This window comes from Mandrillus leucophaeus, unplaced genomic scaffold, assembly GCF_000951045.1.
Source record: "Mandrillus leucophaeus isolate KB7577 unplaced genomic scaffold, Mleu.le_1.0 Scaffold44, whole genome shotgun sequence".
Classification (NCBI taxonomy): Eukaryota; Metazoa; Chordata; class Mammalia; order Primates; family Cercopithecidae; genus Mandrillus; species Mandrillus leucophaeus.
The window spans coordinates 4,438,305-4,459,989 of record NW_012104698.1 but is presented as its reverse complement, the minus strand read 5'-3'; the positions used below and the strand labels follow the sequence as shown (position 1 = coordinate 4,459,989).

The 21,685-nt window shown below is 33.9% G+C and overlaps 1 protein-coding gene across 1 annotated transcript in view; it reads left to right on the top strand.

Moving 5' to 3' along the window:
* The window catches only part of CDH8 (cadherin 8, type 2), a 393,813-nt gene that overhangs the window by 302,183 nt on the left and 69,945 nt on the right, over positions 1–21,685 (top strand). The window contains exon 9 of the mRNA XM_011994007.1: positions 12,477–12,598. Within this exon, the coding sequence (XP_011849397.1) occupies positions 12,477–12,598 (122 nt within the window). The remainder of the gene's footprint in view (positions 1–12,476; positions 12,599–21,685) is intronic.

Below are 21,685 nucleotides of genomic sequence, written 5' to 3'. Positions count from 1 at the left end.
AGGCCACCGTAGTTTGTTTGTTTGTTTGTTTGTTTTTGCAGAGTCTCGCTCTATCGCCCAGGCTGGCATGCAGTGGCATGATCTCGTTTGGACTCCGTAGATGTTCAAGAATACATACTTCTTCAACATATTAGGTTGTTGCAAAAAGAAGTTGGTGTTTGCCATCGAAAGTAATGGCAAAAGCTGCAGTTCCTTTTGCACCAACCTAATACTGTGTTATATAATATATATAGACTGATTTCAACCCATATATACCCTGAAATCATGTCCACAGTTGAAAAAACATCTTCACTGTAATCCAATAAACTTCAAAGGGAGAGTGAGGTATAACAGGCCACTCAATAGATGGTGGGCAGTTTACAATGATAGCTTTCTTAGCTAATAAATTGTGTGTGTTACTTGTGTGTGTATGGGCAGGTGCTGTGGGCACTATGTTGTAATGTAGTATTAAATGAGCATTTAATCTGAACATTAGATATGTCAATACATTAATTCCTCTGAAACTGTATCCCTAAGGTTCTAAAATATAAGGGATTAAATAGAAACACTTAGCAAAGTAAACTCAAGAAATTCACATCCAGTAATCACGAGTCAATCCTATTTGAAATAATTAGGGGAAATACCACTGAGGATTTCGTAATTGACCCATAATGCAACTCAGATGGCAGAGTAGAATTAGAGATTTTTGCAAAGAAGACTTAGTTTGCTAAAAGGGACAGGAGAAGCAATAAACTCACTATCCAATTTTATTTCTTTACCTGTTGCACCATGGAAAAAGATAAGAGATGTGTAAACACGATAGAAATATGTACTTAAGGGTGTAAAAGGAAGGAGTCAATATTTTTGAGTTACAAATTCAGCCAAAGTAATACATAATAGGATGAAGATGCAGACCAAAACTAAAACAAAAGAAACAAATAAAAGCCGTGTACGTGCACACACACATACACACACATCAAAAGCAAAACAAAAAGATGACGTTCGTATGCACAGTATAGACAATAGAGGACAACACATTTGTAAGCATACTTAAAGAATTAAAAGTAGATCGCATTATAAAACACAAATTAAGAGAAAAATAGAAAACATAATAGCTCCATGCTCATTCATATTATTGTTTTTTTATAAACCGTCATTCATGCTATCTTTATTTGGAGTGTGATTGGTAAAATTTTGCATATATGAAATATAAAGAAAGGATCTAAGATTAAAAGGCAATGAAGGATAAAGTCAATCTCTCTCCAATGGCTCTAAACCTTTTCCCCATCGGATTAAAATTTTACAATGGTAAATGTGCCTACGCTAGTTTTCAAGATCTCAATTCTTGTGAGGAGGAGAAAGGATTCTGAGGGTTCATTGTAGATATGTAGAAAAAGGTGGAGTGAAGAACTTGCCAAGTGGTTATACAGAACTCTACTATTTCCAGGATCACTTAAGAGGAGTGTAATAAATAAGGGATGCGCACATTTTCTCCCCATTTAGAGAGCATTTGAAAATGGAGTAGGAAGTTAGCTTGCTTTTTAGCAGTCAGGGAAAACACACAGGGGTCGGTGAGGGCTTGAACCAAAGTCACTATTTAAAAGTCGTTTTCTCCAGGGAGTTTAAGGCATTTTCAAAAATGTCTAAGTCCACAGCTTTCTCAGTGAGAGAAAATACTTTTTTCCCCTCTCTTGAGAGAGCCACTTCTTGGTTAATAGAAAGGCTATAACTTATAAGCTTTGTTCATTAGACACTAAAGCCCCAATTTGATTAAAGTTCTAATTTAATTCTAAACTACTCTGTAGATATGACTGGGATTTCAAGGAGTGACATAAAGTGACTACTCTTTATACTCTCTGGCTTGCTGGAAATTTCACAATCTTATCCTTAAAAATTATTGAAATTCTGGTAGTCAACTGCTCCTTCTTTGTACAACAGAATGCAGAAAGTTTTTGAGAAGTATTTGATGGTGTCAGAAGTCTGCGTTTGAACCAGTGCAAGAATATAGTTGCCATAACAGAGAAAGAGGAACGCATAAAAACAATACTGTAGAGATAAAAACCTTTCAAAACTACCCCCAGAAGCATGGATACCCTGCTGGTGTCCACTGGTTAATCACACACTAACTTGTTCCTCAGCTATCTAATAATCTATGGATTTGGTAAATCATCACTAATGATTTATAAATTAATATGCTATTTATGGGCAAAATGTGTCTCAAAAAGTTTCATCTTTAGTCATTAGAGAGCTGAAACCCGCTATTGACATTATTTCCAATATCTTCTTTCAAATTCCCATCAGGTTTATTTTAAACTTACTAAGTTGCTATATTTCCATCATATATTCAATTCACATCTTCCTGTTTTTATAAAATTGCACTGCTCCTCTTATCATCTTTTCAATTATAAATTCTCTTATTTTGCATTCCCCAGTTGACAGTAATTTACTGCTCATAGCTTCTACCCTTCTACTTGCAGAAAGCTCAAGAATTATTTATTCTGCCCCACCAGTAAATCTAAATTTGTCAAATCATTTTTCTCTCTTATAGCTTGAAAAGGCAAGTCTGTTTACTTCAATCGATGCCTGCAAAAACAGCAGCTCATGGAAACCAGTTAAAAGCAAATTCCCAAGTAACCTAGTCTTGGCAGTATTCCATTACCTTTGATTATAAAAGGGCAAAATTAATGGGCAATTCATGAGGGTATGTGACAGAGAGGTGATAGGAAGTCACTACTACTCAAATGGTAGAAGTCAAGAAGCTGTTTATAGCAGATGCTATTTCAGCCTTTTCTTCCATCATATGTGAAAACAGCCTGACTTTTGTGACCAATTGAAATGGGCTTTTCCTTCCAGACCACTTTGTCACATCTCTTATGTTTAGAAAATTAATCTTTAATGAATGCTAACCAAGTTTCTAATTATAATATCTTTATATTTAATGTTTGTATATCAGATGAAAGGCAAACATTTTGGGGCCAGTCACAAAGGACATGAATAATTTCCTTAGAAGCTTATCTAATTAATTTTATTGCTCTATAATATCTTTAAAATTTGAACTGCTATCATTTCATTAATTTAGAAACAAGTGAATCTTCAGTATTTAAATATGACACTTGTGTTGAAAATTATAAGTTGTAATTTCAATCGTGTCTGTTCATATAATATTGATAAAGTTAAGATATTTTGGTGGTGTTTGGGGAAATGGAACAATAGGTTTTGTTTGTTTTATTGTTTTTCTCTGTGTTTTAGCAGTTTCAAGAAATACCCAGTAGATTTCTGAGGCATTCATATACCTGGGGTAAACATTCATCTACTTAGGGCTAAACAAAATGAAACATAATTTGTCTTTAAATCTACTTTTTGCTAATTTTTTAAAAATAAATTTGATCCAGAAATAGTTCAATGGCTTGCCAGTGATCACATAATATATATCTGGCTCATTACCATATAAAACAATACTTGTCCTGACATGGCCCCAAATTTCTCTCCTAATATCACCATTGGCCTTATCTCGGGATAGTCCCACCATTAGAACTCCTGATTATTTGGTGATGGAATGGTCTCTGGGCCTTTTTACATCCCATTTACTCTATCTGAAACAGTTGTCCACCCTTCTTTCTTCCTTCCTTCCTTCCTTCCTTTCTTTGTTTTTTGGTTTGTTTTTGAGACGGAGTCTTGCTCTGTCGCCAGGCTGGAGTGCAGTGGCACGATCTCGGCTTACTGCAACCTCCACCTCCCGGGTTCAAGCAATTCTCCTGCCTCAGCCTCCTGAATAGCTGGGACTACAGGTGCGTGCCACCATGCCCAGCTAATTTTTGTATTTTTAGTAGAGACGGGGTTTTACTATGTTGGCCAGGATGATCTCGATCTCTTGACCTCGTGAACTCCCCACCTAGGCCTCTCAAAGTGCTGGGATTACAGGTGTGAGCCACTGTGCCTGGCCTCCACCTTTCTATACCTAAAGTAAACTACTTTTACTAATTTTAAAAGGCAAAAGATAATTCCCTATTTTAAATCTTTCTGTAACTGTAGAAAAGTGCTACTTCTTTCTATATTCTTCCACAACACTGTAAAAATGAATAACTCATAGGATAAATGAAGATATAGATAAACCACTATAATGTGATATTTCTCAAATACTATGAATTACTTGGTTATAGGAGATTTGTCTTAACTGGACGTACACATATAACTATGTATTGAATAACTGAATAGAAGAATAATAAGATAATGAATGAATGACAAAAGGCATTTATCAAAATTCTCAGGAGAGAGTTTTGGGGTGCTTAACCTTCTTGAGCTTATATTTATGATATTTTGAAGAATGAATTCAAATAATTATGCACAACCACATTAATGTCACATATCTCTGTTCTCGAGGACAAAAGGGTATTTGTGATAGTATTATTTTAGTTAGTCATGAATGTCCCAGCTTTTGGAAAGAGACAATTTAATGGATTGAATGGTGACCCTCAAAAATGATATGTCCAGTTCCAAACCCCAGAAACCTGTCATGATCACATGTGGAAAAGGGTCTACATAGACGTAATTAAGGATCTTGAGATGAGATTATTCTAGATCACATAGGTAGGCCTTAAATCCATTGGCAAGTGTCCTTATTATACATAGAAGAGAAGATACAAGAAGAAGAGGAGAAAGCCATGTGAAGATGGAGGCAGAAACTAGATTTATGCCATCACAAAGCAAGAAATATTGGAGATACTAGAAGATGAAATGGACAAAGAAAGATGCTTCACTGGAGGCTTCTCAGGGCATGTGGCACCATTGAGACCTTGATTTTGGACTTCTGACCTCCAAGTGTGAGAGTGTGAAGGAATAAATTGCTATGTCTTTGAGGCATGAAGCTTGTGGTAATTTGTTATGGCAACCCTAGGAAACTAATATAAACAAGTTTACAAAAAAGAAAAGAAAAAGTCATAATTTTTTTGTAATGTGTTTTAAACTTAATTGAAGAGACAAGAAAATCTCACACTTACTGGATAGATAGAATATTTACTACACAGATTAATAACTCTAAACGACTCCTGTGAAGTTTTAAAAAAAAATGAGAGACAGAGAGAAGGAAGGAACGCAGATGATAATTGCTGCTGATAGTAACAAAAGCCTTCTGGAAAAGGTGGGGCTTGTAAGGGACCTTGAAAGAAGGATGGTCTAAGAAAACTAGAAGGACTTGCCTCTCACAAATTAGGCACAAGCATGGCCAGTATGGACAGAAGTGCTGCGAAAATACAAAGTCTGGAAAATGGCCCTAGAAAGGGAGTAGGAGGTGAACATAAAAGGCAAAAGCAGGTCTATCACTGAAGCTAGAAACCCACGCTCATTGTAGCATCCTTGCAAATACTGAAGAAAATCATTCCCCCTCGCCCCAGCAAGATTGATAAGTCAATGCCAACAAGGTCCCAATATGTTCTCTAAATGGAATGCTTCCTAGTCCACCTACCTCAACTCCAACTGTGAATGTTCAAGGTCCATCTTCTTTAAACCCTACAACCTAGTTAAGCTCTCTCTGTGATGTGCAGCACTAAAACTCTTTGCTTGTCTTCATATCTCTCAATCTAGCATGTAATTCAACACTCTTTGATTATTTTCTGCTACTGTACTATAAGTTCTGAGAGAACAGAGTCCTTATCTCTCTGCTTTTTCTTATATTCAAGGCACATAGAAGAGTACTTATACATCACTATACATATTAAATAATCAAAATTAGGTCAGAGATAAAGCTATCAAGAAAATGAATGAATTAATAAAAATAATATATTATTTAAGGTTTTGGGTTAGATTACATTAATTAGTTTGAATGTTTTGAGATATTCATTGATCATTCACTGGATCACTGTGGTCCTAGATCACTATGGGAGAGATATAGAGGGCTCAAGAATCAACGAGTTACAATTTAAACCACATAATTTTGATATGAATATTGTATGGTAGTACAAACTCAAAAGCTGTTTTATGGTAAATTTGATACTGGACAAAAAAATTAACAGCTGGAGAAATTTATCTGAAAGTGACAGGAGGGGTGGGAAGGGCACGGACAAAAGCAAGACCAAGGAACATACTGATAGGCTGTAATAATTAATATATCAAGGAACAATTTTATGATTATATGACTTTAGATGAATGTGATATGTTTTCTCTCATTCTGTTGGTGTCTTTTTACTTTTTTGATAGTTTCCTTTAAAACACAAATATTTTTAATTTTGATGAAGCACAATATATTTTTTATTTCTTATTATTTTATTTTAGTGTCAAATCTCAACATGTAAGATGTCAAATCCTACAGCATAAAGATTTTTTTTCAAAAATAAATCACTGTTTACTTCCTACTTCCTGATTATAAAATCAGTTAAATTCCTTAAAGAAAAGTTGGAAAGTAGAGAAATATATTTGTATACAAACATACACCCAAAAGTATGTAATATTTGTAACAAATATTTGTAACTTTTTAGTGGCTCTTCCAGGGCTTACAGTATACATTTTACTTGGAAGAATATGCTTCAGATGTATATCATCTTAATTCAAATGAGATATAAAAATGCTATTCCTATATAGTTCTATTGCCTTCCCCTCCTATTTTGTGATATCACTGATGTACATCTTATACATATACAGTATAAACCCTAAAATTGTATTGCTATAATTATTACTTTATATAATATTGTGTTTTAAAAAGAATTTTAGAGGAGTGAAAGTATATATTCATAGCTTTTGTTTTAGTAATCTTTTTATTCGTCATTTATGTTTCATTTGTTCCTGTCAATTTGAGTTACAACCTAAATTCATTTTCTTAGCCGAGTACACTTTCATACCCACTTGCCTCCTTTTTGCTGTGATTGGCAAATATATTACATTTTGATATGTTACAAGCTCAGCAATACTATTATATACTATAATATAAATAGATACACAGAGTTTTATGCAATTACATTTAAAATAAGAAAGGAGGAGTAATGTGGTTTTATATAGTCTTTTATAAGGGCTTAATTATCTTCACCGTTTTCCTTTCTCTCTATTTTTTTCATTTGGATTTGAATTATTGTCTAGGATCCTTTGTTTTCAACTGAAGAATTTCTTATCCCTTGTAAGCATAGTGGGGATTCTAAGATTTTGCTTATCTGGTGATGATTCTATTTTACCTTCATTTATGAAAAATAGTTGTGATGGATATAGGATTCTTGGCTGACAGTTATGTTTCATTGAACACTTTGAATATGTTATCTTCCTGTTTTCTCACTTCCTTTATTTCAGATGAGAAGTTAGCTGCCATTTTTATTGGGGTTCCCTAGTGATCAGTTTTTGTTTGTTTGTTTGTTTACCTCCTGCTGGTCTCAAAATGTTCCTGTTTTTGGCTTTTATCATTTTAAATATGATATGTCTGCGAGTCTCTTTGTGATTATCCTACTTAGAGTTTGTTAGGGATGTTTTAGGATAAACAGGCTAGTGTTTCTCAATAAATTTGGGAAGTTTACAGGAATTGTTTGTTCATTTTTTTTCTCCATTCTCTGTCTCCTTTCCTTCTCTCAATTCTTATTACGCATATATGACACTTAATGGTGTCCTATATTTCACTGAGGCTCTGCTCATTTTTATTTTTTTTTAAATGCTGTTCTTTGGTTAGCAAAATCTCTGCTGATCTTCACGTTCACTAATTCTTTGTTCTGCCACTTTAAATCTACTTTTGAGTCTCTCTAGTGAATTTTAAAATTTCGGTTACGGTAATTTCCTACTGCAGAATTTCCATTTGCTTCCTTTCTAATAATTTCTGCCTTTTTAGTGATATCCTCTACTTGATGTTATGTTGTTATGGTATCTTCATTTACATATTTAATTATGCCTTCTTTTAATATATGTTAATGGCTACTTTGAACTCCGTTAAATCTGGCATATGGTCACTCTCACATATGATTTCTTTTGCCTGATTTTTCTCTCACCTATGGGTCATAATTTATTGTTTGTTTATTTTCATGTCTTGTAACTTTTTTTGGAAACTAGATAGTTTCAATAATACAATGTAGCAGTTCTAGTTACCAATGTTCCCCTGGAGTTTGCAATTACTATTTACTCACTTGTTTGTGACTTGCTGAATTGTTTTAGTAAAACCTTTTTCCCCCAGTGGTGTAAAGTATGTGATCTTTCTTCTCCAGAGGAATAGTGTTGGATATTTACATAAACACCTGGAAATACAGTGGTTTTGGCAGGACTCTCTTTGATTGTCTCTGTCCCTGACCTCATCCAGCTATTAAGGTTGTTTAATTGCCAGCCAACTGTTCAATTGTTTTCAAAAGTGTCCTAGGTCATAATTTGTTCCATGGTAAGATCCATTCAAATCTGGGCTCTGGTGAAGAAATGATTCCCTAGATAAATGTTTGAGATTTGTTATTTTTCCTAGAAGGCTAATTTCAACTGACTCTATCTGCATTCTCTCTCGCAACTAGCCTGTCTCTCCAGTGAATCTACCAGATCTACCAACACTCTCTCTCATTTGTCTGTCATAGCAACCTTTAGTGTTTTGAGTTTACCCTTAGGCTTGAACTTCACATTCCTTTGTATATGAAGGAACTTTCTGCTTCATGGCCTGCTTTTCTCTTTCACTCCTAAGCAAAATATTTGAGCCATGGCTTTGAAACTCTTTTCTTTAGGAGTGAAGTGCTTTGTGGAGAGAAGGAGGCAGTGACCTCAGTCTTTTTGTCTCACCTGCTGTATCCCTTAGGACTTTTTCCATAGACTATAATTATTTTTTAAAAACTTTCACCAGTTTTCTGGAGACTGGGTTTGTAGAGTTCCTCAGGCTATCATGTAATAAGTCTTAAAAAACAACAACAAGAAAATAAACAAACAAAATTGAACCATGTGTTAAAAAGACTTTCTGGAAGAGATGTGATTTATGCTAAATGTTGAGGCATAACTAGAGAAATTCTAACCACCTGGAAATAGCTTTTCAGTGCAGAGTAAACAGTTTAGGTTTTATTTTGTTTAATTTTTCTAAAGAAATAGATACAATATGAAAAGGAAACATCTAGAAATATCTACAACACAACTAAATAAGAACAAATTAATTTAGTACACTTGCTTAATTGTTAAATAAATGTAAAAAACAGTTGAATTTGTACATCATGATATTATTTACAGCTATAAAAAGTGGGTTCTAAATTTAGTTCCGAGTTTCTCACAGAACTATAAAGAACCACAAACTAAAGAAGAAAATACTAATTATTTACAAAGAGTTCTTTGACCATTATACTAAAACATTAGTTGCTTGTAGAGATGCTGGGACACATGAATTAAGATAATTGAAAAAACATTCTATGTCATTCATGATTTTCCAACAGTGTTAAGTAATAGCTCCCTAATCCCACATTGTTCCTAAAAAGCTATTAGTTGGTATTTTGCACTGGGCCCCAGGAATAGATAAATACCACTTTGTCCTATATGCGACATATGAGAAAAGCTACTTCAATGTTGAAAATTGCCTCCAATAAGAAGCTGATGGAGTTTGTTCATCCTTTATGCCTGAGTTTTGCCACCTGTCGGCCATCTAGGTCTAAGAGATATTTGCAATTTATTGCAACTATGAGGCCAAATTAAAAAGAAAAGAGAAAACTAAGAATGGACTTTGACAATTTTTTAACCAAAAGAGTGGGAAGAAAATGTGTATATGCATGTTTGCTTGTAGTGTGTAGATATGAGTGTGTGTGTGTGTGTGTGTGCATGCATGTAACATTAAAGATAAGGAAAGCAAAGAATAATATCATACATAGTTGACTTGGCCTAATCAACCATTGTCAGTGTATCTGAATCCATAAGATTAGCAATTTTTTCACTTCAGAAGGAGCAAAATAATGTTTAAGGAATATGGTAGCTTTTACTTATACTTTCAGTTTTCTAAGACTGTGCCCCTATTATTCACTGTCTAATCTGTACATGCAGTTTATTAAGCCTGTGCTAATCGCTATTTATTAATTGAATACTTAGTGAGATTAAAGTAAAAATATCTAGTAGAAGTTTCTTTAATTATTTACATACACAACAATTGGTCTAGGATGTAGAACGGAAAGAATGAGTGTTACAGAGTTAAAAGGAATAACCAGCAATTCTTGGAACTGCAACAGAGAATTACAAGAGGAAATTAATCAATTAACAGGACTCCAGTTGGGTGAAATAGGACCATGAGCAAAATTCTGGAAGTTAAATTGCACAGTTTCATAGGGAGGGTTGCAGATTATGAGTGCAATTCTGAAACTATTATTGATGGTACAACCCCTTAGACATTTGGTATTTCATATTTGGGCCAAAGCCTCAAATATTGATCAAACTTCAGGTAAGTATTTGTACCAAATTTATAAACATTCTTGAGGAGATAGTAATAATTAGTAACCTTCATACACACACATACACACACACAGGCACAAACACACACGTATATGTATTTTTTTGGACTTCATCAGTATTATGCTATGAAAGTGGCTTATGTCTGGAAGAGCAAAATCACATTTTGAAGTCAATGCTTAACTTAGTAATCTTGGTAAAATTATATAATATTTTAAGTGTCAGGTTTACATCTTACGTATGGGGATCCCATTAGCTACTTCATAGATTTTTTGTGCAGATTGAATGAAATATGATTATGCAAAATATTTTGCATCATGAATAGTAAACATTCAATATATATGGTGCTGTTGATGTGGAAAATTACAAAAGGCAAAGGCTAGAATACCTTTGAATGTGTGTCCAATACTGTATGAGACACTTTTAATTTTTTCTCACATAACATTTGTAATAATTCTATAACCAAAGTTCCTTAGTTTCAGTTTTTTTAGGAAACAAATTGAGTTTAAATTATTTGCTCAGAGTCACACAAGTAGTAGAAGGGAAAGCTGGGGCTCCAAATGCGCATGTTTAACACAAAACGCTATGCTCCTTTTTACTCTCCAAGAACTGCTACTTAGCTAATGGTCAGACTGGGAAATGGAAGTAAATATTTAAATATATAACCATACCTTACTTAAATTGTAAACTTTGTAGAGTTTTGTTGAATAGATAAAGGGTAAAATATGAGTTCCTTGTCTTAGAGTCATATGTTAAACTTCTATTTAGATTCTTCCTTCTATCAAAACTAGGAAAGTGCATGTTTCCTTCCTGAATGAAGAATAAACAAGTTCATTTTATATATATACACACGAATATATATATATATATATATCTCCAGTGAGACATTTCAGGCCATCACCTTGATTTTTGGGAAGTGAAGTCAAGTTCCCTTAATTCCTCGGGATAGTATTCAGCCACTTGTAGTTAACCAAATTAGAATATTGGAGAGTTGTCATGGCACTCAACTACATTCAAATCTTGTAGCAGAGCCAGCAGGGCAAACCAACTGTAAATCTGTACCATAGCTATAGCTATTTGGTGTATGCTTTAGGAGTACTTTTGTCTTTAAGCAAAAAAACGAGTATTTTAGAGCTCCAAATGTAATCAATTGTCAAAAAGAGGAGTTTGATATATCAAATGCAAGTCTGTTTGTCAATATTCAAAGCCAAACATTTTTCTCCTCTCAACTTGCTTGTAAATATTCAATGCCACAGAAACACAAGTAAATAATTGGCCATCTCCAATGCATTCTGTATAATTTATAACAGATCAAAAGATTATTACATGGTACAAAGTCAAACTATATTTCATTTATTGCAAGTGAAAATCGTAACATGGCCCAAGTCAGCAATGTATTAATGGACTAGATCTCCTTCTATGTGTGTGTGTGTATATATAATTTTAAAAAATAAGGATTTGGGGATTAAGGATTTTATATTGAGTTCTCTGCTATTGGAATTGACCTGGAAAGATTAGAAGATTATTGTTCATTTACATTGACAAAAATCTTCATGAAAATGACAATATTAAAATGACTTGGGATCATCTTATCCAAAAATATTCCAGGGTCAATTTTAATGAAAAATGCAATTCATAAAATATATGATACTTCATCTTTAATCTTATCGCTTTTATCATTGTTAAGGACCGCTTCTCAACAAGTGATTTGGTTCTGGCCTTTTGCTAGGTTTTAAGTGTTCATCTCTATTATACAGCCAGTCAAGCAAGTAATAGCTTAAAATGGGTTATGTTCTACTCAAGAAAAAAAGAGATACATTTTTGTTGTATACAACACTTTTCTTTTAAAGAATGTATTTTATCAGTAAAATAAAGCTTGCTTTATCAAAGAAACCTCTTTTAATTTATTCAGATGTGGTCTTTATCAAGCTAAACTCCAGCAAATGGTGTTTGAAATAACAATTTATGCTTTTTTTAAAGCAGTCAAGCACTTGCTATTTTTCTTACTTGGTCAGACTCTATAATCACCATGTTGAAAACATCCTAATTAAGAGAAGTTGGAAACAGACCCACATGCTTTCAAGAGAAAGTTGAGTTGCACGTTAAAATGAAATACCCTCAATGCTGATGTTATTTTTTCCTTCCCATAGGGAACCACAGTCAGATATCACGAGTACCTGTTGCTATTAAAGTGCTGGATGTCAATGACAACGCCCCTGAATTCGCATCCGAATATGAGGCATTTTTATGTGAAAATGGAAAACCCGGCCAAGTAAATATCTCCATGTTGTTAATGCTGAATATGTTTGTATACAACTGTCTCATATTTGATTAACCTGCATTATATTGTGCATTTGCATCATTTATGATCTGCAAAGTCTCAGGCAAGAAACACATCCAAATGGGAACAGAGAGGGAATTTTTTTTCTCCATCAGATGTTATTTCTCCTCCTACTTATGACCAAATTGGCTCCTAAAGTGGAACAACCTGCTGTGCCACGAACCCAGAGCCAAATCACTGTCTTAAAATATCTTGGGATATGGATGATAGCAGGGGATGTCTTAGAGTGATGGGACTGAATTTTTACTTTCAAATGACAAGAAGCAAGGTAAAACCTCATGGAGAGGAGACATTTGTTTCATAGCAAACATATGAATAACAAATAACAGTGAAACCCAAGAAGACCAGTGGTTTATAGAAAGTTGTAGGAAGTGAATATTGAAATCTGTAAATATGTATATACATTTAGATCAGCATAAGATGAACAACACGCGTTTGAGATGTGTGTATTAGTAGAACATTTTTTTGTGCCTCATATAGCATAGATGAAAACTGAAAAAAGAAACATAAAGAAAGCGAGAGAGAGGGAGAAGGAAAGGGAGAGGGAGAGGGAACAGGAATGGGAGTGGGAGGGAGGGAGGGTGAGAGAAAAAGAGGGAGGAAGAAAGCGAGGAAAAGAGTTAAACAAAATGAACAGAAACAAATATCTGCTATGCTCTGAATGTCAAAATGGAAATAGCCTATGTAAAGTTCTGCAAAACCATAAATGTAACAGATTTATTTGAACAAGGTACCAAAGTACTGTATGTTTAAGAAATTTATCATTTTTCAACTTCCTAATTTATTTCTGGATGGTGACATTTTAATTTAAATAAACAGCAGCTGACAGTATGACACTGGAGTTGTTAATCCAACTATTCTTGTGCCTCATGTGGGTGTTAGGAATTATACTTAACTATTTGCTAAGCAGCTTACCTGACAAGAGTCAGATTTTTTTCCCCTAAAGAAAGGACTAGCACTGTAGCCATATGCTTTTATTATAAATGATCAATTTGTTACCCTCCTATAAAACATTGGGCATTTCCCCATAGACTACTCCCACGTATCTGGAGGATTAGTATTGTTTCCATCTACCAGAATAAGACACCGCCCCCCCCTACACACACACATTAAAGCTAAAATTCTAATAATAAAACTGATTAACTTTTAAACATCAAGACAAGATCTCATCAAAGCATTCAGCTTTAGTAGACATATATGTTTATTTTTATAACATTCTAACATTAGCTTAAATGTTTCCTAATTTTATTATGTGGTATTACCCCCGTCAATCACACGTTTTGAGCATCTTCATTTGTGATCCTTTGAGAAGGGAGTGCGTATGTGTTTTTTTAATACACATATATCAATAAATACCATCTACCTAAAGTGGTAGATTGAGTTGTCAGAGAGAGTTTGATCAAAATATGTCAGGTTGTTTCAAGGATATGGTTGTTGTGTGGACCAGATCATTGCTGAGATAATGTAGCCAAATCACAGACTGATAAGCTAGACTTTTTCAATCACGTAGAGTCTGTAAAATACTTCAGAATTTAAATAAAACCCCATAGATCATGCAAACCTTATCACATAAGTTCAAAGAGTCAATGACATTGATATTTCAAAAATTCAACATTGGCTTCACTTGTGTTATTGACAAGCATGCTTCTTGGATCTTTGGGAATTTGTAGGTTTGCCCTGTGGATTTTGACTGTTTTCAAAGTTTTAATGATTTCTCAGTCGTTCTTCTTAACTTCAGAAAAAAATGCATTGTTTTCTCATCTTTCCTATGCAAAACCAAAATAAAAAATTGATTCTTTGTTTTATGATTTTTGCAAATCACAATGAATGACTCTTTGTCTGAAGAACCACTTATGTTTTGTGTATGTGTGCTACACCATCTTATCCTCTAATGATCTGTTTAGGCATATTTATTAGAGTTCATTAGTTAAATGAAAGGATCAGATCTTTGATGCCTTAGCAACATTTTTGGACATATGGCTGACTGATGTACATGCCATTGTTGAAACAACTTTCTTGAACTCTTTGAATCCTTTGTGCTAGTCAGAATTCAGGTTTTATCCCTTACATCACTTCTAAGTTACGTCTAATGCTCAATGATCTAATTTTTATATTTAACATTTACCAAAATTTGTATTTGTTATTCACACAAGTGTTTACTTATAGAAGTTCAGCAAAGATATACTTTCAATCATCTCTCATAATACCACACAAATGACTGACTCACTATGGAACTAAAATATTCCTTAGCAGATGATCACATGCTCATGAAAAATAAACGTCAAAAACCAAATGAGCCATTAAATTCATAGTTTTCTCAATATTCTTAAACAATTTATGTCTGCTTTACAACAGCCTCAGAAAAACTGCAGGTGACATTCAAATGTCTTGTTTGGCTGGAAGGTGTGGATTTAAGGCTAAACTCAGGGGATCAGCTTCTTGGGAGATGGTGTAGCAGGAAATTATTAGCAATAATCAAGGAAGGATAAGCCATTAACAAAAATCCAGGCTGTATAAACTGTCTGGACTGAGAGGGCCTATGTAAACAGGTTTTCGAAAGGGCTCACAAAATGAAAATGAGTATCAACATGAGCGTAGAGAATTCTGTTGTGCTTTATATTTTTTCCACTGAATTGAACTCATCTAAATACAGTCAGAATGAAAAAGAAGAAGAAAAAGGGGGAGGTCGCTTTCTCCTGTCTAGGCAGTTATCTCCAGTTCATGATACATCTGAGCTAAAATAGGTCTAGATTCACTTTGAAAGTAGAATTGGAAATCATATGTGCTCCTTCCACCTTCTCATGATTCTGAAGTTAAAGGTGACCTTCCCTTGAATACGTTCTCTCAAAAGTGTAACCACAACCTCAATAGGGAGTAATGGTTCACAGTCCATTACACAAAATCCACCTGAATCACGTTTGATTAGAATCCTTTTAAATAATCCCTCTGTTGCATAATTAAATGTTAATATATGTTATCATTGCTAATTATCTATATTTTTTGAAAAATCAGATAGTTTCAGGTAATTTGTTTTCAGTCAAAAGACTTAAGATGGTATACATCTTTCGACTCTAATTCAGTGGTGACATGATATAGTCATTTGCAGATTACTTGGCTCCCAGTTTAACAGGAAGGTTAAATAGGATATTCTCCACTTACTTCTCTCTAATGTCCATGGCAAAAATGGGAATGTGTGTTGAGATTCCAAAATCAGAAAGCCAAATATATGTCTGACAGTTTGTGTGTCTGACAGGGTGATGGGTTTCTGTCAGTCAGTAAATACTCACTGAACACGAACTATGTTCCAGGAGTGGGCTAGGTACTGAAAATATAGCAGTATACCACACCCCCAAAATCAGCCTTTTTTTTTTTTTTACCTTCATGGAATTTTCTCTCTGGCAGACATTTAATTAAAATTATAAATGATAGAATTGCAGAAAATGTTTCAAATCTTCTGGACAGGTGGGATGCTGAAGGGAGAAGGGGAAATGGAGCTATCTCAATGAAAAGACCTCTTAATATAGGACAAGTTTCACCAGAGACAGAAAACATCTATCAAGTACTGAAAAGGAGACAGCTGGGGATAAACCAGAGTCTTTCTGAAGAGAATGGTAATCTGGCTGGACGAGTGGAGGAACAGGTAACAAATGTGAAGAAATCAGTATCTTCCTTCAATATACTTGACAACCCCACACTCAGAACCAAACGCGAAGGAAAAATATAGAACTTCAATGACCAATGTTGGCCAGAGGACCTTCTATAACTGTGTTCTAACTCTTACCTCCTTACTAGGATCTTCCTTGGATTTTATTTCAGATATTAACCTCTTGGTTACCATATACAGAATTAGGGTGACTTTCTGTGGATGATCTATCAGTGCAGGGACTGAATTGAATGTTTTCTTCTGAGGCATGAGGCATGAAGCAAGGTGTTTTGTTCAGTCTCAGAAAATATTCATTGTTTGAGAGGTGACGGGCAGTTTCAGTTATTCTTCAGGAAAGAATGTCTGTAACTATAAATAAATCTAGTGGAGTATAATTTGAGCTTCGTCACTATCATACAAGTTACTGTTTGGTGTCAAGTAATTATATCTGAGTTAAAAAAGAGAAACAAACAAAAATATTTTGGTTTCTCTTCTTTAATCTCATCTTTCATTCTCACCAACATTGCAGAAATATAAAGTTTGTTTATTATGAGGGTATCAAAGTTCAAATAAAAAGGTAGTCACTCATACTTCTGGATGATATATATCTAGCCAATGCTTAACACGTAACAGATATTCACAAAATCTTAGAATCATGGTTCTAAATAATTTCGTTCAGCAATGACAGATACTTCAAAAAGTAATTTCTTAGATACTATCATGGAAACACTTGTTCCACTTATAAACACACAGTATGCATGCTAACCTCTTCAGATGAAAAATTCCTCATTTATTTATTGGACAATATTTATTACCCATCTACAAGATGCTCATTGTTGTAATACAATCTGAAGAAACAATGTGAAAGGGTCAAAAATTATTTTTTCTTAGGAATTTAGTGAAGAAGAGATTCTGTGAAAAGAATAGAATGAATAAATAAAATAATTTAAAATTTTAAAAACTGGCTTGAAATAAATATTCAAGCAACTAGACAGAGAGGAACAATGAAAACTCAGGGATCTACTTTATGTAGTATTGTCAAATAAAGTTACTTTTGAAATGAGTGTTGTTTATGGTGAAATTGGAAAAAAAGAGAAAGAGCTAGGCATGAAGGCAGTCTTCTAGCCAACAGAATAGGCATGTGCAAATATCCTGAAGGGTCATTGAGTGGAAGATGCTTGTGACTAGCATGTAATAAGCAAAAATGAGATTGAACATAAAGAGTTTTATGCTTGAATAAAATACACACATGCACACACATGATTAAGCAGGAAGCACAGTTAGGAAGCTGTTACTGCAAAAGATAATGGTAGCCAGGTCTAAGGTGGTGGCTATGGAGATGCAAGTAATTGAGAAAGCTTATTGCTTACATAAGTGAAAAGTGTACACACAGATCTAACATATAATCAGCATTCCTTCTCTGGGAACTTGGTGTTAGCACCACATTTTATAGATACAAAAGCTGAGGCTGAAAAAGACTATGAGTTTTACTTAAGATTTACCATGAAAAGTGGCAAAAATTAATTTTAAAGTCTGCTCTTAAAAGTGCCAGAGTCCCTGAGATTTCTAGGATGTCACAATGCTCTCCAAGGAAGCAGCACTTTGAAATTCTATGTGTGTGTGACACACCTCTTATAAAATAATCATGAGAACTTCAGTCTGATCAAGAGTGAGCATTTTTTCTAAAGAAAACAATACATTCCTGTGACAAATGATGTTCTTACTCAAAAGCATTTCATCAAACCTTAAATGAAAAGAAATAAAGCTTAATAAGAGAAGTAAAGATAATTATCCCTTGATAAACACTAGCAATGAATGGGTTTGGTCCTTTTTTTGGTCTGGTTTCTGTGAGTCTTTATCTAATAAATGTGAAACAATAAAATGAAGTTACGGTACTTTATAACATTCATGAAATAATAAATATAGGAGATTTAATTTTAGCTTTCCTGCCAGCAGGCATCTTTCATAATCTATCTGCATACACAAGAGGGAGACAGGATTGATTTTAAAACAGATGAAATTGATAGCCTCCACAAAATGCATAAAATACCATTTTCACTTTATTTGGGTGGAGTAAGGTGATGGTAAATTAATGGAATGCATAAAACAACATTTGAAGAAACCACATGTAGCAAAACACATTTCGAGAGAGTCATTAACAAAAGTATGATTTCTGGAGCACAAGTTTGGCAGAAAAGAAAAGCAAAAGTGAATACATACATATATATATATATATATTTGAAGGGTCTGGACTTGAACAATCTAAACATGAATCAGCTCTTTCCTATTTACTAGTTTTGTGATGCTGAACCATAATCTCTGTTAGTTTAAGCCCTAAGATCTTCAGAATAACGAAATAGATATTGGTATATAGATACGTAAATACATACTAAATAAATACTTGTAATTTTCAGTGGTATTTATTTGAACCAGTCTTGTGGTCTAAAAAGCAAAAAAACACTTTATTCCTATTATATTTGTTGAGTTTTATTGTTATTGTTATACATTTATGAGATGGCTTAAAGCAACACACTATACTTGATTCCTAAATTGGTCAATATAATAGACAAATCTATTGCTCTAATATGGGAATAACTATTCCTCTGATAATTTACAAGCACTTTATTTGTCAAGGGTGAAAGAAGGACCCATACTTCACTCCTCCCCATGTGAATCTGTGGATTAAATTTAAAAAAAATTCACTGGAATCATTATATAGAAACACATTCTATCTCAATCTTTCAAAGACTCACTTGCAGTTCTGTAGGTATTGACTGGGTCTCTTGCATGGTTACAAATTTCACGTTTTATTCTGGCCCCTAATTTAATTGAGATTGATTATCTACAGAGAAAATGGTATAAAAGATTGTTTAAAGTCTTGGGCTATTTTAGACTGATATATTTTCATTATATTTTCAAACTATAGAATATTGGATAAGAATTAGGATGGGAGCCAGGTAAGAAACCTGGATACACTTGTTTCCATTTGCACATAAAAGCCATGATGATGAGCAGGTTTTTTAAAGAAAGTCAAATTGACTCTAGGTGGTAAGAGATTTTAAGCCTAGGCTTTGTGTTTGTGACGATTTATAAATTGCATACAATCTGGTACCAGAGGATCTGAGATAATATTGGGAAGACAGAGAAGCTAATGCCAACAGTGCTGTAACCATTAAGCTATGTAGACACACACCTTCACACAGAGGCTTTTGAGAAAGTCTTCCAATCTTTCAAAGACTCAAATGGAGTTTTAGAGGATAGCATTATTCAAAGTGAGTTTTTCATAGAAACTGTGCTGTAGCATGCCAATATATGATGTGGTTTGATTTGTGTGTGTGTGTGTGTGTGTGTATGTTTGCGTGTGTGTGTGTGTGTGTGTGTGTGTGTGTGTGTATTACCTAATAAGATTGGGAGACATTAAATTAGACAAAATTAAACATGATCTTCTGTTTGTTTTGTTTTACTACAAGTTTCTCTTGCATTTAGAAATACATATGAATCCCCAAGAAAATTATATGGTATTTCGAGTTTGCCAAGGATAGTTGACTATAAAATCTTTCAAATTTCCTTCAAAGAAAATTATAAAATTTGTGGAAGATGGGACCCAGTTGGAAAAATCTTGCTCTGGGAAGATAAACAATGGAACATATTTTCAATATAGGAATTACTATTTATAATCTTAAGGAGGTATCAGGAGATATTACCACAAAGTAATAGAGTAAGGGTGAAGAAGAGATAAGATTGAAAAGGGAGTTGATTCTTCTAAGCTATGTGGTAAACTGTGAATTTTATCCTACTAATGAAAATGAACTATAGATTTTTAAATCAGGGTAAGAGATGGAGTGGTTTGTATTTAATATTGATAATTTCATTAGCATACAAAATACACATCAGATATACAGAGTCCACCAAAAGAATGCAAGAGGTAGAAAAAAACTGGAAAATCCAAACTTTGTATAGATATATTCTTCTGGAATCCTAACGTTGTATTGCTTGGCTTCAATTTAGTTTCAATAAAGGTAAAGTGAATGCAAAATCCAACACTGAAAAAAATGTTGGAAGTTCTACAATGCATTTATGAAGGCAGAGTCCCAAATTCTGCCCAGAGGACTGAGGACTTCATTTAGTGTGTCAATAAGATTAGAACCTCATCTACTTCCTTCTGCCATATTTCCTGTAGGTCAGACCTGCAAGCTACATGCTGTAAATGGCCACCTAATAAATTTTAAGGCAAAGATGTTTCAGGCCAAAAACACAAACAAACAAAAATGGTGAGCTCGGAAAACATGTTGAATGGGTAGGGAATAAAAATCTTGGTAGTGACTGGAATGCCATGCAATGTATCAAAAAATCCAGACAATATATTTTGATTAGATATGAACTGTGAATATATCTGTACTACATTATACAGTTTTGAAATAATTAGGTTATTGTGTCGATTTTGATAAAATTTCTTAATTACCTATATTCCCCCCTTTCAATTAATCATCATTGTTATAACTTGATTTGTCTTGCATGCCTAATTTCTATTTTTAAGCAGCATTCTTTAAAGCTCTTAATGTATTTTGTTTTGCTTTATTCAGTTATGGACATCATTGATAATTTGATAAAGGCTATAACCTCTCCCCTCCTAAATGTGCATACGTAAATAATTTCATACTATTTCAAGTTGAGGAATGACAGCCATATAAAGCTCTTTCATGGTTGAAAACTACTTATTTCTTTCTTTCCCATGGTGAAAACTACTCTAAGAGATAGATGTTAATATTTCAGGAAAGTTAATATGATCACTAGAAATAAAGTGGCAATAATACTAGCATTAATAGAAAGCCAAACATTATGCTGTTCCTTCTTCCTTGACCGTAACTTCCCTTCCTTTCCTTCACCCCCTATCACCTTACAATTCACATCATTATAGAAGGATTTCGAGAAAAGGGAAACTAAGTTTTACCTGAGAAAGTGACAGTGTGCTTCAACTGAAGATGCCACGCTGTTTATTATTGCTGGGTCTTTCTAGAGATAGACGTATATTCGAGAAACCTTGTAAAACATTCCAAAAGTTACAACAGAATAGGTTTTTCTCACCTTGTCCATACATAGAAAGAACTATTTCTTTTAAATGTCCACTTGGGTGTGCATTTGACTGGTCAGAATCAATCAAGAACCTTCAGGCTGCTAAAGCAAAGCCAGCAAGGATGGATGGGACACGCTTACACATACTCCAAAGTATTGAAGGTCTAAGCCCCAATTTAATAGACATACATATATAGAAATTATAAATATCTATAAGTTTTGAAGCAGCCTGATATACTGGGGACAATGGATGCAGAGAATTTGTAACTAGGCTTATCTGGGATCAGACATTTTATACACAC